This window comes from Lepidochelys kempii, chromosome 10, assembly GCF_965140265.1.
Source record: "Lepidochelys kempii isolate rLepKem1 chromosome 10, rLepKem1.hap2, whole genome shotgun sequence".
Taxonomy (NCBI): domain Eukaryota; kingdom Metazoa; phylum Chordata; order Testudines; family Cheloniidae; genus Lepidochelys; species Lepidochelys kempii.
In genome coordinates this window covers 38,012,832-38,029,107 of record NC_133265.1, presented here as the reverse complement: position 1 = coordinate 38,029,107, position 16,276 = coordinate 38,012,832, and the positions used below count along the sequence as shown (strand labels likewise).

At 46.5% G+C, this 16,276-nt stretch overlaps 1 protein-coding gene across 14 annotated transcripts in view; it reads left to right on the top strand.

Annotated features, from left to right (window-relative positions):
- Positions 1 to 16,276, top strand: part of LOC140918468 (uncharacterized) — an 80,704-nt gene that overhangs the window by 9,193 nt on the left and 55,235 nt on the right. For 3 of the 14 annotated variants that reach the window (XM_073362944.1, XM_073362946.1, XM_073362932.1), the window contains exons 2-4: positions 12,927 to 13,232; positions 13,734 to 14,895; positions 15,215 to 15,393. In XM_073362944.1, coding sequence (XP_073219045.1) covers positions 14,379 to 14,895; positions 15,215 to 15,393 — 696 coding nt within the window. In that variant the 5' untranslated portion in view covers positions 12,927 to 13,232; positions 13,734 to 14,378. The other 11 variants (XM_073362933.1, XM_073362937.1, XM_073362938.1 and 8 more) reach the window with 9 other exon arrangements.

Genomic DNA, 16,276 nt, shown 5'->3' with positions numbered 1-16,276 from the left:
TAGGGACAAAGCACTTGTAACCTCAAAAGGTATAGTTGTAAATGGAGCTGTTACACAAGGACTTGTGCTGTTGCCCAGTGCTACCAGAGCTGTTCTGAGGTGCATTTCTATGCAAGCCTGACCAGTCCACTCACCTGCATTAGTAGGAGGCTTTCCCAGGTGTGTAGTTACTCAGAAATTGATGGTAATATTTCATTTTTAAAGTCTTTTTCGCCCTTTTGGTTGCAAGAAAACCTTCCAAATATGAATCAAGTAGAAACCAGCACAGTGCTGTCGTCTTTAGGTCTGCTGTTGCTGCTCAGAGCTTTCCCAAGCTGCTGCAGAATGACTGGAGTCTTGCCAGTTTTTGCTGATGCTATTTAGAACCCTGTGGGAAAGCAGCAAAACTGACAAGAACTGGTCAGGGTCACTCTGCCATTGCCAGGAATACCTGAGCAGCTGGGGGTAGTAGGACCACTCACTATAAAGGAGGCTGAGAGAGGGGTATAGTAGCAGAATGCCCTCTAATTACTCTGTTTTCAGCCAGGAGATCAGAATGGAGGGACACATAAAGAGACTGCACTTCTCTTCCAGCAGCTGGAGGGGAGAGGGGTGGGTTTCCTTGGATTTGTAAATAAAAATGTGTGACCAGGATCATAGAATCATAAATCTGGAAGGGACCTTGATAAGTCATCTAGTCCAGCCCTTTGCACTGAAGCAGGACTAAGTATTATCTAATTCTAGACCATCCCTGACGGGTGCTTGTCTAATCTGCTCTTAAAACATCCAATGATGAAGATTTCACAACCTCACTAGGCAATTTATTCTCGTGCTTAACTTCCCTGATGGGAAGGTTTTCTTAATGTCCAATCTCAATCTCCCTTGCTGCAATTTAAGCCTATTAAGTCTTGTTTTGTCTTAAGTACTACAGGAGAACAATTTATTATCCTCCTCTTTATAACAATCTTTTATGTACTTGAAGACTGTTCTCCTGTCCCCTCTCAGTCATCTCTTCTCCAGACTAAACAAACCCAATTTTTTTCAATCTTCCCTCATAGATCATGTTTTCTAGACATTTAATCATTTTTATTGCTCTTCTCTGGACTTTCTCCAATTTGTCCATATCTTTCCTGAAATGTGGTGCCCAGAACTGGACACAATACTCCAGCTGAGGCCTAATCGGGCACAGAGTAGAGCGAAATAATTAGTTCTTGTGTCTTGGTTACAACACTCCTGCTAATACTTCCCAGAATGATGTTTGCTTTTTTTGCAACAGTGTTACACTGTTGGCTCATATTTAGCTTATGATTCACTATGACCCCCAGATCCCTTTCCGCAGTACTCCTTCCTAGACAGTCATTTCCCATTTTGTATATGTGCAACTGATTGTTCCTTCCTAAGTGGAGTACTTTGCATTTGTCCTTATTGAATTTCATCCTATTTACTTCAGACCATTTCTCCAGTTTGTCCAGATCATTTTGAATTTTAATCCTATCCTCCAAAGCAGTTGCAACCCCTCTCAGCTTGGTATCATCCGCAGGCTTTATAAGTGTACTTTGTATGCCGTTATCTAAATCATTGATGAAAATATTGAACAGAACCAGACCCAGACCCAGAATTGATCCCTGCGGGACCCCACTCATTACGCCCTTCCAGCATGACTGTGAACCACTGGTAACTACTCTCTGGGAACGGTTTTCCATCAAGTTATGCACCTACCTTAGAGTAGCTACAGCTAGGTTGCATTTCCCTAGTTTGCTTATGAGAAGGTCATGCAAGACAGTATCAAAAGCTTTAACTAAAGTCAAGACATACCACGTCTACCACTTCCCCTCTATCCACAAGGCTTGTTACCCTGTCAAAAAAGGCTATCAGGTTGGTTTGACATGATTTGTTCTTGACAAATTCATGCTGACACTTACTTATCACCTTCTTGTCTTTAGATGTTTGGAAATTGATTGCTTAATTATTTGCTCCATTATCTCTCCAGGTACAGAAGTTGAACTGACTGGTCTGTAATTCCCTGGGATGTTCTTATTTCCCTTTTTATAGATTGGCACTATATTTGCCCTTTTCCAGTCTTCTGGAATTTCTCCAGCCTTCCATGACTTTTCAAAGATAATCGCTAATGGCTCAGATACCTCCTCAGTCAGCTCCTTGAGTAGGATGCATTTCATCAGGCCCTGGTGACTCGAAGACATCTAACTTGTCTAAGCAATTTTTAACTTGTTCTTTCCCTCTTTTAGCCTCTGATCCTACTTCATTTTCACTGGCATTCACTATGTTAGACGTCCAATCACCACCAACCTTTTTGGTGAAAACCGAAACAAAGAAGTCATTAAGCACCTCTGCCATTTCCACATTTTCTGTTGTTGTTTCCTCACCCTCTCATTGAATAACGGGCCTACTCTGTCCTTAGTCTTCCTCTTACTTCTAATGTATTTGTAGAATGTTTTCTTGTTACCCTTTATGTCTCTAGGTAGTTTGATCTTGGTTTGTGCCTTGGCCTTTCTGATTTTGTCCCTACATACTTGTGTTATTTGGTTATAATCATCCTATGTAATTTGACAGAGTTTCCGCTTTTTGTAGGACTCTTTTAATTTTTAGATCATTGAAGATCTCCTGGGTAAGCCATGGTGGTCTCTTGCCACACTTTTTGTCTTTTCTGTGCAGTGGGACAGTTTGCTCTTGTGCCCTTAATAATGTCTCTTTGGAAAAACTGTCAACTGTCTTCAATTGTTTTTCCCCTTAGACTTGCTTCCCATGGGATCTTACCTACCAACTCCCTGAGTTTGCTAAAGTCTGCCTTCTTGAAATCCATTGTCTTTGTTTTGCTGTTCTCCCTCCTTCCATTCCTTAGGATCATGAACTTTATCATTTCATGTTCACTTTCACCTCAGCTGTCTTCCATCTTCAAATTCTCAACCAGTTCCTCCCTATTTGTCAAAATCAAATCTAGAACAGCCTCTCCCCTAGTACCTTTCTCCGCCTTCTGAAATAAAAAATTGTCTCTAATACACTCCAAAAACTTGTTGGATAATCTGTGCCCTGCTGTGTTATTTTCCCAGCAGATGTCTGAGTAGTTGAAGTCCCCCCATCACCACCAAGTCCTGTGCTTTGGATGATTTTGTTAAAAAAGCCTTATCCACCTCTTCTTCCTGGTTAGGTGGTCTGTAGCAGACCCCTATGATGACATCACCCTTGTTTTTTACCCCTTTTATTGTTATCCAGAGACTTTCAACAAGTCTGTCTCCTATTTTCATTTCAACCTCAGTCCAAGTATATACATTTTTAATATATAAAGCAACACCTCCTCCCTTTTTTCCCTGCCTGTCCTTCCTGAGCAAGCTGTACCCTTCTATACCAATATTCCAGTCATATGTATTATCCCACCAAGTCTGTGATGCAGCTATGTCATAGTTGTTTATTTACTAGCATTTCAGGTTCTTCCTGCTTATCCCCCATACTTCTCGCATTAGTATAGACATCTAAGATACTGATTTAATTTCCCCTCCAAGTTCTGTCTTGTCTCTCATTTGTCCCTGCTATAACAGCCAATGCTCTCCCCTCCCCTCCCCCCATAAAAAAAAATTCTGACCCTTCTCCCAGGTCTCCATGTTTTTGACTTACCTGTGGGCTTTGGTCACCTGTCCCTTCAAACCTAGTGTAAAGCCCTCCTCACTAGGTTAGCCGGTCTTTATGCAATATGCTCTTTCCCTTCCTCGATAGGTGGACCCCATCTCTGCTTAGCAGTCCTTCTTCCTGAAACAGCATCCTGTGGTTAAGGAACCTGAAGCCCTCCTGGCAACACCATCCTCGCAGCCAGGCATTCACCTCCAGGATGCATTTGTCTCTGCCTGGGCCCTTACCCTTGACTGAAGGATCAAAGAGAACACCACCTCTACTTCCAACTCTTTCACCCTTACTTCCATAAAGTAATATGCATAAACATCCGATGAAGTGAGCTGTAGCTCATGAAAGCTTATGCTTAGATAAATTGGTTAGTCTCTAAGGTGCCGTAAGTACTCCTTTTCTTTTTAGGGAGGTATATGATTTTATGGTATACCTCCAAGAATGAGTGACTGAGTCTCCCTGCCCTTGTTAAATCTCTCTGTAGACAGGCCTCTGCATGGCTGCAACACTTTTTTTAGCCAAGTGATCTGCAGCTCAGCAGTGCTGCTCCTTGCACGATATATTGGAATTGGAAAAGGTTCAGAAAAGGGCAACAAAAATGATTAGGGGTATGGAACAGCTTCTGTATGAGGAGAGATTAATAAAACTGGGACTTTTCAGCCTGGAAAAGAGACTACTAAGGGATGATATGATTGAGGTCTATAAAATCATGACTGATGTGGAGTAAATAGGAAGTGTTATTTACTCCTTCTCATGACACAGGAACTAGGGGTCACCCAATGAAATTAATAGGCAGCAGGTTTACAACAAACAGGAGGAGGTATTTCTTCTCACAACGCACAGTCAGTCTGTGGAACTCTTTGCCCGAGGATGTTGTGAAGGCCAAGACTATGACAGGGTTCAAAAAAGAACTAGATAAGATCATGGAGGATAGGTCCATCAATGGCTATTAGCCAGGACGGGCAGAGATGGTGTCCCTAGCCTCTCTGTGCCAGGAGCTGGGAATGAGCGACAGGGAATGGATCACTTGGTTTTACCTGTTCTGTTCATTCCTTCTGGGGCACCTGTCATTGGCCACTGTTGGCAGACCAGATACTGGGCTAGATGGACCTTGGTCTGACCCACTTTAGCCATCTTGTGTCAGTGGCTGCCGGTGTGCTCTGAAGAATTCCCCACTCAAACAGCTGAGCCAGGTCCCATACCTACCCCGCTAATTTGGGGAACTGATGCTAGGGCCATCATCCTCTTGCCCATCCTGAAAGCATGCAGTATATGGTAGCCAGACCATCGTGTTGCAGTGCTACTCTCTGTTTTCAGGGGAAATATGTAGGCTCTGATTCTTCCCTCGCTCACACCAATGGAAATTGGGAGTGACTCCACTAAAGTAAAACGATTTACACCAGTGGCAAACTGCTGTAGTGAGCTCAGAATCATACTAGTAGCCTTGTGTACCCTAGGGGAATAAAGTGTTATAAATTTATCAGAAGCTGTAAATACAGAAGGGAGAAGTAAGTTTATCCAGATGTAAAATTGGCAGCTGGATAAGTACCCCATAGCTATCTGGGAATCTGGAATTTAACTCCTTGGGTCACCAGGGCTGCTAGATGACTTTAACACAAAATATAACTGCTGACATAAAATGCGTATGTCCAGTCAGCTGTAAAAGGTCTTGCAATAAAGTAAACTTCTCTGACGGATGAAACTTGGAAGTTGCACAAAGGCAAGCTGTTTTGAGTGTTACAGGTGCTTTTCATCCCAAAAGGATCCAAAGTGCTTTACAGAATATGGCTCCCAGTTTTGCAGATGGATGTGTGTGGCAGGGATCCTTACTTCCCCCATAAAATCCTGTTAATGTGGCTCTGCATGGGTACAGGGTTTTGCCTGCACATGCCTGATTGCATGATCAGGCCTTATCTATTTACAACTGAAATGCAGCTCTATGGAACATAGCCTCGTAAGTGAAAAAGAGGGGTGTTTTGGTCAAATACACTGTGCCAAAACTCTGCTGTTAAAAAGGGCCATGGGACCTTTAATATCCATCTAAAGTAGACAAGACCTCTGCTTTGTAGGATTTGAAAGACCCACACAGTGTAAACTATATGGAGTTCTTCTACTCTGGAAACGAGAGCTGTGTCAGCAATTCCAGGGACTCTGTATATTTCTGCATGATACTAAACCTGTTTTCCAGCAACATATTTGATTTCGGCTTAGAATGTATGTCATTGGCCGTGATGAGTTTCAGATGCCAGGGGGAGTGGGAACACTGGAATCCAAACATGGCTTAACATCAGACAAGGTGTCCTACGTTTAACAGTAAATGAAATCACTAGTCAGTGATGCTTCCCTAGCCTCCATGAATAAGTGGCATTGTCTCTAACAGTGGGACCACAAAACCAGACTAGAGGGAGTTTTCTAATGGAAACTCCAGCAAATTCAAAACTGCAGGTCAGGGAAGCCACCTTCTTTTTAAAAAGTTTATTTTCTCTGTTCCAAAAAGAAAAAAGCTAAGAAATTAATGAACCTCTGGAAGGATCATGGTGGAGGAGTGTAAAGGTCTCTTTAATAAATGTGTAACTCAGTCAGTTGTGTTACGTAACCTTTGTGCCCTGAGCAGCCGTAGCTCTGTCAGCAAAAATGATGTGGAGAACTCAGCCCTTGCAAATGTGCAGCTTTTTTGATAAAGAAAAGCTGGAAGCATGCAGAGGGATCAATATAAACAAAGGCTAAACAGAAAACAAGGCAGATCAGAGCTGTTAAAGTACAGACTCGAAATACCTAGGTTATTGTCTAGTGAGGAAAGAGCAAGCCTGTTTTCCTCTCCTGAGCAGGAGCAGTAAAATAGCCAGAGTCTTGCTGTGCAATTTGTATAGTGCACCTAAAACTAGCCAGAACAGAATGGGATCTACAACCATTCGCCTCCTGTTTGTTGGTCTGAATTTGGCTCAGTTTAGTAAGGAACCAAAAATTGTTACCATCTGACAGCTTTGCAGTGGCTTGTGTGACATCTGTGGGGCTTGGTCCAGTATCTAGTGCACAAGAGCCCACATTCATAAACCACCATCACAGAACCAATTACTGTAGTCCTGTTAATCTTTGCACAAAGGCTAAAGTCTAAATGGAACACGGAGAATGACCTAGCCTCTCATCCTTAGAGGCATACACTCACCTCATCCCTGAAGAATATTGACAGGGCAGTATGGAAAGAGCTTGCACTACTGTTGTCTGTGCTGCACTCTTTCCAGAGAGGACTCCAGTCCGCAAGGATGTCATGTTGGCAGCTTTCACAAGCAGAAAGTCACTTGAAACTACAACCAACTGATCATGACTTTGGAGCTTCCTGGTCAATGGGAAATCTAAATGCTGATTCAATTACTTATTACAGGCGCTGGTAAAACAAGAGTAGTCCAAAGGTGTCTCCAAAGAATGAATGCCTGAGTCATCTGAAGCTAGCCCCAAAGTGAATTCTCCATAATGTGTTGGGGGGAGAGAGATTCCTACCCAGGTACGTTTGGCTGAACAGGAGTGGAACTAATGGTAAAGGCAGGCAACTCTCGTGCACTAATGACCGGAAAGAGAGGCCCCTGAGTGGGATAGTACAAAGTGGGAAGCTTCTCCAAGGAATTCGGAAGCTGTGGAATTACCAACTCTACTGTTCCTCCTCATTGTTCCCTGTCCCTGTTCATGCAGGGAGTCTGGATAAATCCAATGCATGAGTTGTTAGTGGCTTAGTCAAGACCATGAGTTATCCTGCTGTGGGGAGTTCTTGCTGATTGGCAGATGTCTTTGGACTCCAGTTACTGTAAGAGGTGTGAGCCCTGCAGCAAGGGGAGTTAACTAGATGGTGCTAGAGCACACTTCTGTGACTGGAGTTCAGGTCTTGTTGGTTAGAAGATACTTGAACAGAGTAACTGTTCCCCCATCTAGAGCAGGGGCTATTGACCTTGGGGGTGTGAACTGGTGTTAGGGAGTTTTGCAGCCATTCTGCTCTTCCCATATTGCTAAAGGGCAGGGAGGTCCGAGTTACTAGGGAGGGATCCTAGTATGGCAAAGGCTGACCCTCTCTGGTCTGAAGCTAATAATGGCATGTAAGCAAGTCCTTGTACAAAGAGGGGCGTTTGGTTTCCCTCCGCTTTCCAGTGAATAGGACCAAGTGCATACAACAGTGTGTGGATGGTTTTTAGTTGTAAACAATTCCAGATTGGAATATATTCTACACCTCTTGAATCTAGTTTATTCCTCTTGGTCTCACAAAGGAGGGAGTAAAACTCAGAGGGACATGGTGACTGCTCTGAAATTAGGTTCAAGGAGACTCCATTTCTCCCTGTGGCTTTCCCTGGATAATATGCAATAATCGCTTGCCTTCTTGGCAGACCAAAGGATCTGCATTAATAAACACATGCCAGTCTGGCAACAGCTCATGAAAAGAGCTGATGTTCACTTTGTGGCTGCCACTTGAAGTGGTTGCCTTAGAAATGTCCACGATAATGAAGAAGCTTGCTAATATCTCTTGTTAGGAGAAAACCAGGCATGCCCTCTAAGCCAGGGGTTCTCAAACTGGGGGTTGGGACCCCTCAGGGGATTGTGAGGTTATTACATGGGGGGGGTTGCGAGCTGTCTGCTTTCACCTCAAACCCTGCTTTGCCTCCAGCATTCGTAATGGTGTTAAATATATAAAGAAGTGTTTTTAATGTATAAGGAGGGTCACACTCAGCGGCTTGCTATGTGAAAGGGGTCACCAGTACACAAGTTCTGAGAACCACTGCTCTAAGCCGAGTAGTGTTACAAAAATGCTGGGGGGAGGAGGGATGATGGAAATGACTCTGAAACCAATGCTTTTAAAAAAAGCCCTGTGTGCTGCTAACAACGAAGTGTCAATACGTTAATTCTGGGTCTTATCCATCCTTGCCCCTCTCCCCTCCACTTCTTGCTTTGCTCCCACATGTCCCACCTGCTCCTGATGCCAGGCTGTCATAATGAGCCTGGGTTCTCCATCATTAAGGCAGCTAAATTAGAGAACAACACTTTTAAAACAAAATAACAGCAGTTGATCTTATCAGAGTTCCCTGCAGGCAACTAGCTGGCCCAGATAACACTGGGAGAATAGCCAGGTCGCAGGGAAGGCAAAACTGGCTGCCTGCTACTACTGTTCATTGTGATAGCAGTGCACATGTGAGTGCACGCACCCCCTCATTCCTTTTCTCCCCTTCCCCAGGCCAGCGCGTCTGACCTCATAGCCTCTGTAGTCTGGTTCTGCGGCCCACGTGTGGGAGATGGGGAGGATTCAGGTGGGAGTCTCAGATTCGTAGGATCTTGGCCCTGTGGTCTGAGGAGGACCCTCAGAGCAGCAAGCAGCATGTTGTGCAACTGGCCCCTGTCCCAGCAGCACCCTGAGCCAAGGCCCACTGAAGTCAGTGGAAATGTGTCCATTGAGGATAGTAGACTTTTTAATCATTCTGAAAGGAGAAGCTGGATGTAGGGAGCTTCTTACAACAACCTTGGGTCTCACCAAGATGAGAGCTGGAGGAGGGATGTGCAGGGGAGATGGGCAGCGTCTGGGAGTTGTATGGCTATCTTGGTGGTGGGGCAATGCAATTTAATTGTGGGGTATCTTTCTTGACAAGCTTGAGATCGAGCATACAAAGCTTTGGTGGTGCTTTGGTCCAATATAGTCTTAATCAACCCCTGCTCAGATAAAAATCCAAGCCTTGCACTCTTAACTTGAGGGCACCCAATACTGGTGACTTGGGGATTCCTCTGCACCCAATTTCACCTCACACTGCCTCTGTAGGTGAGCCCCTTGCTAGAGTATTTCCTCTTCCCCTTCACTTGTGATGGTTTATTCTGCTGTTTTGGGTATTACCTCTAGAGTCCCTGCCTGAGACTGTTATGATGGGTATATGGAAGATCTACACTTGTGTGACATTCCCCTCTGGTGTTATCTGGAGCGGTGATCTGCTACGCCACTCCAATCCTTGACTCTGGGAGCTAGCCTTACCCTGCTCTGCTGTGAGAACCCCCACTCCTGGGCTATTCACGCACAGCCTCTGGCATGTAAGATGCTCCCAGCTACTTGCAAGCGAATGACACAAGCCAATACTTCCGGTTCCAGAGACAACCCTGGGAACCTCCATCTTGCAGTGTCCAGTTATGATTAAGTTACTACTCAACGGGTAGTGATCAATGGCTCCATGTCTAGTTGGCAGCCGGTATCAAGTGGAGTGCCCCAAGGGTCGGTCCTGGGGCCGGTTTTATTCAATATCTTCATAAATGATCTGGAGGATGGTGTGGATTGCACTCTCAGCAAATTTGCGGATGATACTAAACTGGGAGGAGTGGTAGATACGCTGGAGGGGAGGGATAGGATACAGAAGGACCTAGACCAATTGGAAGATTGGGCCAAAAGGAATCTGATGAGGTTCAATAAGGATAAGTGCAGGGTCCTGCACTTAGGACGGAAGAACCCAATGCACAGCTACAGACTAGGGACCGAATGGCTAGGCAGCAGTTCTGCGGAAAAGGACCTAGGGGTGACAGTGGACGAGAAGCTGGATATGAGTCAGCAGTGTGCCCTTGTTGCCAAGAAGGCCAATGGCATTTTGGGATGTATAAGTAGGGGCATAGCGAGCAGATCGAGGGACGTGATCGTTCCCCTCTATTCGACATTGGTGAGGCCTCATCTGGAGTACTGTGTCCAGTTTTGGGCCCCACACTTCAAGAAGGATGTGGATAAATTGGAGAGAGTCCAGCGAAGGGCAACAAAAATGATTAGGGGACTGGAACACATGAGTTATGAGGAGAGGCTGAGGGAGCTGGGATTGTTTAGCCTGCAGAAGAGAAGAATGAGGGGGGATTTGATAGCTGCTTTCAACTACCTGAAAGGGGGTTCCAAAGAGGATGGCTCTAGACTGTTCTCAATGGTAGCAGATGACAGAACGAGGAGTAATGGTCTCAAGTTGCAGTGGGGGAGGTTTAGATTGGATATTAGGAAAAACTTTTTCACTAAGAGGGTGGTGAAACACTGGAATGCGTTACCTAGGGAGGTGGTAGAATCTCCTTCCTTAGAGGTTTTTAAGGTCAGGCTTGACAAAGCCCTGGCTGGGATGATTTAACTGGGAATTGGTCCTGCTTTGAGCAGGGGGTTGGACTAGATGACCTTCTGGGGTCCCTTCCAACCCTGATATTCTATGATTCTATGATTCTATGCCCGCTGGATGCTGCAAGCTTATATGAGTTTGTCAATTTAACAAAGAAATAGATATATACCAGGCTTGTTATCACAAGGGGAGCCTCTGACACACTTCAAACCAAATGCACTGCTTCAGGTAGAATAAACAAAAAAATTTATTAACTATAAAGGTAGATTTTAAGTGATTATAAGTTAAAGCATAACGAGTCAGAGTGGTTACCAAAATAAAATAAAATAAGCACGCAGTCTAAACTCTCAACCCTATTAGACTGGGCAGCAACTAGTTTAAGCAGTTTTTTCTCACCCCACTGGCTATTGAGGTCCTTAATATACAGGTTTGTCCTTTAAACCTGGGCCAGTCTCCTCTATTGGAGTCTTGTCTTCTCAGTGTCTTGGTTGCTTGCAGCGTAGGTGGGGGCCGGAGACGGACCCAGTATGTGTCCACTTTCTGTTTTTTACTCTGTCCATGTGCTTGTAGAACACAAGTCCAGGCATGTCTGTGGGGCATTGCTGACTCTCTCCCAGCAAGGCTGAGCAATTCCCCTGGTGGGGCCTCCTGCAGGTGAGTCTTTGCATTGTAGCTCCCTTGCTGGGAAATGGCTATTGATGGGCTGTTTCACACCCCGCCTGGGCGTTGGTTACTTTCTTTGCTGTTGCCTCTGGGGAGCTAATAGCTGGCTCATTCCCACAATTTATAGCATGTTTTAGGCTGTGTCTACACTGCCACTTTCAGCACTAAAACTTTTGTTGTTCAGGGGTGTGAAAAAATAGCCCCCTGAGCAACAACATTTTTAGCACTGAAAAGCACCAGTACAGACAGCGCTTTATCACCAGGAGCCATGCTCACAGTGATAAAGCTACCACAGCTCGTTAGGGGTGGTTTTTTTTTTTTTTTAAATCTCTGGGAGAGCTCTCCCCCAGCGATAAAGCATGTCTACACTGCCCATGTCACAGCAGTGCCGCGGCAACGCTGCTGTGGCTGCGCTGTAACGTGGGTAGTGTAGACATACCCTTAATGACAACCATACTTTACAATTCTCATAACTTCATATGCAGTAATGATACACATATATGGATAGATAAATGACTTTCAGCAGATCATGACCTTTCCTCTGATACCTTATGCCATAAATATAAAGGGAAGGGTAACCACCTTTCTGTATACAGTGCTATAAAATCCCTCCTGGCCAGAGGCAACATCCTGTTACCTGTAAAGGGTTAAGAAGCTCAGCTAACCTGGCTGGCACCTGACCCAAAGGACCAATAAGGAGACAAAATACTTTCAAATCTTGGTGGGGGAAAGGGTTTTGTTTGTGCTCTTTGTTTACGTTTTGTTCTCTTTGGACTGAGAGAGGCCAGACAGAAATCCATCTTCTCCAACCCATCCTAATCCAAGTCTCCAATATTGCAAGCAGTATAGGTAAGCCAGGCAAGGCGGATTAGTTTATCTTTTGTTTTATGTGAATTTTCCTTGTGCTAAGAGGGAGGTTTATTCCTGTTTTCTGTAACTTTAAGGTTTTGTCCAGAGGGGGATCCTCTGTGTTTTGAATCTGAATAGCCTGAAAAGTATTTTCCATCCTGATTTTACAGAGGTGATTCTTTTACCTTTTCTTTAATTAAAATTCTTCTTTTAAGAACCTGATTGATTTTTCATTGGGTCTGTGTTCACCTATACAAATTGGTGAGGATTATTATCAATTCTTCCCCAGGAAAGGGGGTGTAGGGCTTCGGGGGATATTTTGGGGGAAGATGTCTCCAAGTGGTCTCTTTCCCTGTTCTTTGTTTAAAACGTTTGGTGGTGGCAGCATACTGTTCAAGGACAAGGCAAAGTTTGTACCTGGGGGAAGTTTTTAACCTAAGCTGGTAAGAATAAGCGTAGGGGGTCTTTCATGTGGGTCCCCCACATCTGTACCCTGGAGTTCAGAGTGGGGAAGGAACCCTGACACCTTACAAGGCATGCTTTATATGTAAGATCACTATTATATGAAAGTGAGGAATATGGGGGTTACAGTACACTCCCCCAAGATATAGAATGTCACAACTTGCCTTTGAACTTACATGCATCTGAGATCTTCTCTACTACAGTCAACAATTAGTTAATTGTATGTTTTTGTTTTTTTTCCCAAAGGTGAAGAACTGAACAGCTTGATAACCTAAAGGGAAGGCTCTGAAGCAGCACACAGTGATGATTTGCTCACTGAAGGTGTCTTGTGGCTTAAAGGAAAAGGGTTACAGAGCTCCAGTGTGACCCTGCCTCTCTGCTGTGACCTGCCTGAATGACCCTGCTGTACCTTCCATACGGAAGCCTGTCAGCTGGCAGTGGTAGTACTGAGATTAACTGGAGTCTGATGAGAGGAAAGCCAGGCAACTGGATGCTAGGGGTTCTGCTGACTGTACTTGTCTGAACCAGGGCAGTTCCATACCAATGAGTAATGTAAGCAGCTGCAAAAACATTGGTTAGGGTTTGAGCCACAGCTGTTGGGGTGGAATTTGACTGATTTCTGAACTGGCTAGTTCCAGCAAGTAGGGTACCACGTGCACTCAAGAACCGAAACCTAAACTCTGTCACAACAGCTCCTGGCTGGCATCCCAGCAGTTAGCAGGGTCCCCTACTGTCTTCTCTCCACCTAACCCCCAAAAAGGGCGTTCACATACTCAATACCAAACAGGGTGACTGAGTCCCATCTGATATGACAGGCCCTGGGCTGCCCAGGCCAATTGCCCTTGTTAAGGTCCTGGGATAGCACAAACAATTTTTAATAGTGACTTGACACCTGATAAATAGCACAGGGGCTTCCTAGTGGATGGGAAACATTCCTTGCTGTTTGTAAAGGAGCTTAGAGGATCTTTTTTTGTTTAAACGACAACTTTCAGAGAAGAGGCTGCACAAGGATCCTGACTCCACCCCACCCCTTTTTTCTTCTTCTGCTTATAGGCTGAAGACAGCTAGCTGAGCCCAGGGGAGTTGATCCACAGTTTGGTACGTGAGACATATGCCAGCCCTCCAGCTGGAACACTAGCAAGTTGGATTTAGCCTGCCACTTCCCCGCTCGGCATGACTGGCCCAGAATGTATGGGCTGCCACTCTCATTCCAACGGGCTGGAAGTTGAATCTCTTTCCACTTTGACAAGGGAGACACTCCACTGCAGTGCCACTTCCTTCCTGTTCCTCTCCCGCAAGGATTTGCAAGCCTGAAACGAGTAGATCATTCTATGTCTCTGATGACCAGGACAGCATCCCACAGCTGCTATCGGTCTGGAGCTGTGGTGACTCCAGAAAGGGCCATGACTACTGTAGGCAGCCCTGGGACACAAAACTAGCAGAGGCTTAACCTCTTCACTTGCACGGCATGCCCTCTTGTGTCACGGATACTAGCTCTGTTACTACCCACCAAGTACCTTGTCTCCTTAACTGGCTTCTGGGACGGGAGTAATGTCACTCGGGTCCTCGTGGGAGGAACATGGCCCAGCTGGCTGTGCTAGCAGGAGTCCCAACTAAGGATGTAGCTACAGAACACTAGCACAAAAAAGCAGATTGGGAGGGGCTTTGATCCATGCCCCTTATCCTGCCGATCGAGCGATGGGCCGCTTGGACGACCATGCCAAGAAGCGGATAGTGGAGCTGCGCAAAGCTGGGCTGAGCTTCCGCAAAATCAAGAAGGTCCTAGAGCTGGACAACATCCGGGTGACCCCGCAGGCTGTTTACCTGTTCCTCAAGCGTAAGAATGTGGAGCCGGCACAGCCTCCAGGAGCCTCCCATCTCCAACCAGCCGGAGGCCGGGGGAGTAGGAGAACGGCCATCAACCAGGCTGGCTGGGAGGACGAGCAGCTCTGGAACTTGCTGCAGGAAAATGAGACTGAACAGAACAAGCAGGCAGAGCCCAGGGGCAGCAGGCAGCCAGGTCCCAGGCCCCCAGCACTCCCCGGAAGAGCCACCATGAGCTGCAAGGAGCCACACCTCAATGACAACCAAGACTGCAAGGACAGCATCAAAATAATCAGTGTCACGTCGCTGTGCAAGGATAGTGAGCAGTTTGGGAAGGTGCCTGCAGTGCCCATGGGCCCATCTCCAGTGGCACAGCTATCCCCTATTAACAGTAAGGCCTGGCTTTCTCATTCGTTGTCCATTAGTCTTGGATAGGCCTCTCCACTTCTCTAAGCAGCCTGGTGAGTTGCCGAGCAGTACCAAGGGTCTCTGCTCATATCCCTGTTTTCCAAACCCAGGCAGGCTGGGCAGGACTTAGGCCCTGGAGCATAGCTGAGGTTGGGGGAAGGTGCATGGTGGAGCTGGAAGGACTTAGTCCCTATAGATGGAGGGGCCCCACTCCCCTGTGGGGCTGGGGAAAGGCTGGCACTCAATTCAGGGGTCTCATTTAAAGGTGCTTCTCTCTCTGGTTCCTCTGTCTGTCCATCCAGGTGATGACTGCTCTGGGATTCGGACCTCAGCTGTGGGTAGTCACCCGGCTCCACTCCCACCAGCCATGGTGCAGCAGCAGCTGAACAGCAGGGGCAGGATGTTCTTGCCACCTGCCAGGAATCCAGCCTTAATTGTGAAGAAGAAGATTGTGGACAGGGCTATCCACCTCCAGAAAAAGGTATGGGGCTGGGAGAGGTAGACTGGCTGTTCTGTGGCTAGAAACCCCTTCTCCAGCCCAGCAAGACTGGGGATCCGCTCAGGCAGCGACCCATCAGGTTACAGTTAAATTGGCCTGAAAGGGCTGGTAACGCTCCCCCCATTCCCAACTGGAGAAGGCTCTGTGGGGAACCCAGGCTCCAGTGCGCGGGAGGGACAAGGAGATCCTGGGCTTCTATGAGGTGCCCTCTCAAGTGACCTGCTCCATGGAGTTAGGTGCGGGGGACATGGGGACAGCTTGGGGGGACTGCAGCTGTCCTCATGCAGTCTGGCAAATGCAATGGGAGGCCTATGGACTTAGTGACTCAGGCCCAAGGCTCCCCTCCCCCTTTGCCTCAGCAGATTGGATTTTTGCCCACTCAGGATCCTTGAGGTCTGTTTGTGGCTCTGCATGGCCTTGGACAAATCACTTCACTTCTCTGTGCCTCAGTTATCCCTGCTTAGCAGAGGGGGAAAGGCTGCCCTATCCCATGCAGGGGAAAGTCCTTTGAGGGCAGGCATCCTAGGTACTCTCCGACCCGCAGGCTCCACCAGTAGCGTGGGTGGAAGCTTCCGCAGCTGCACTCCCCCCACTTTGGACACCATGACAAGGACTTTGTCTTACTGGTGGCCCCAGACTCATGCTGCACGGCAACTGGCGACACCTGTGCCACATCTAGAAAAAGAGAGCAGGACAGAAATGAGTTTTTGGGCTGAGCACTGCCAGCTGGACCAGAGACCCATGCTCTCTGGACTTCTAAAGAACAGGTTTGGTCCCCACAATTGCTCCAGACCCTGGCCCAGGTGGTAGCTTCTGTTCATTCTGAGGTCTGTGCTGGAGAGGAAAGAGGAGGATTGAGGGGCAG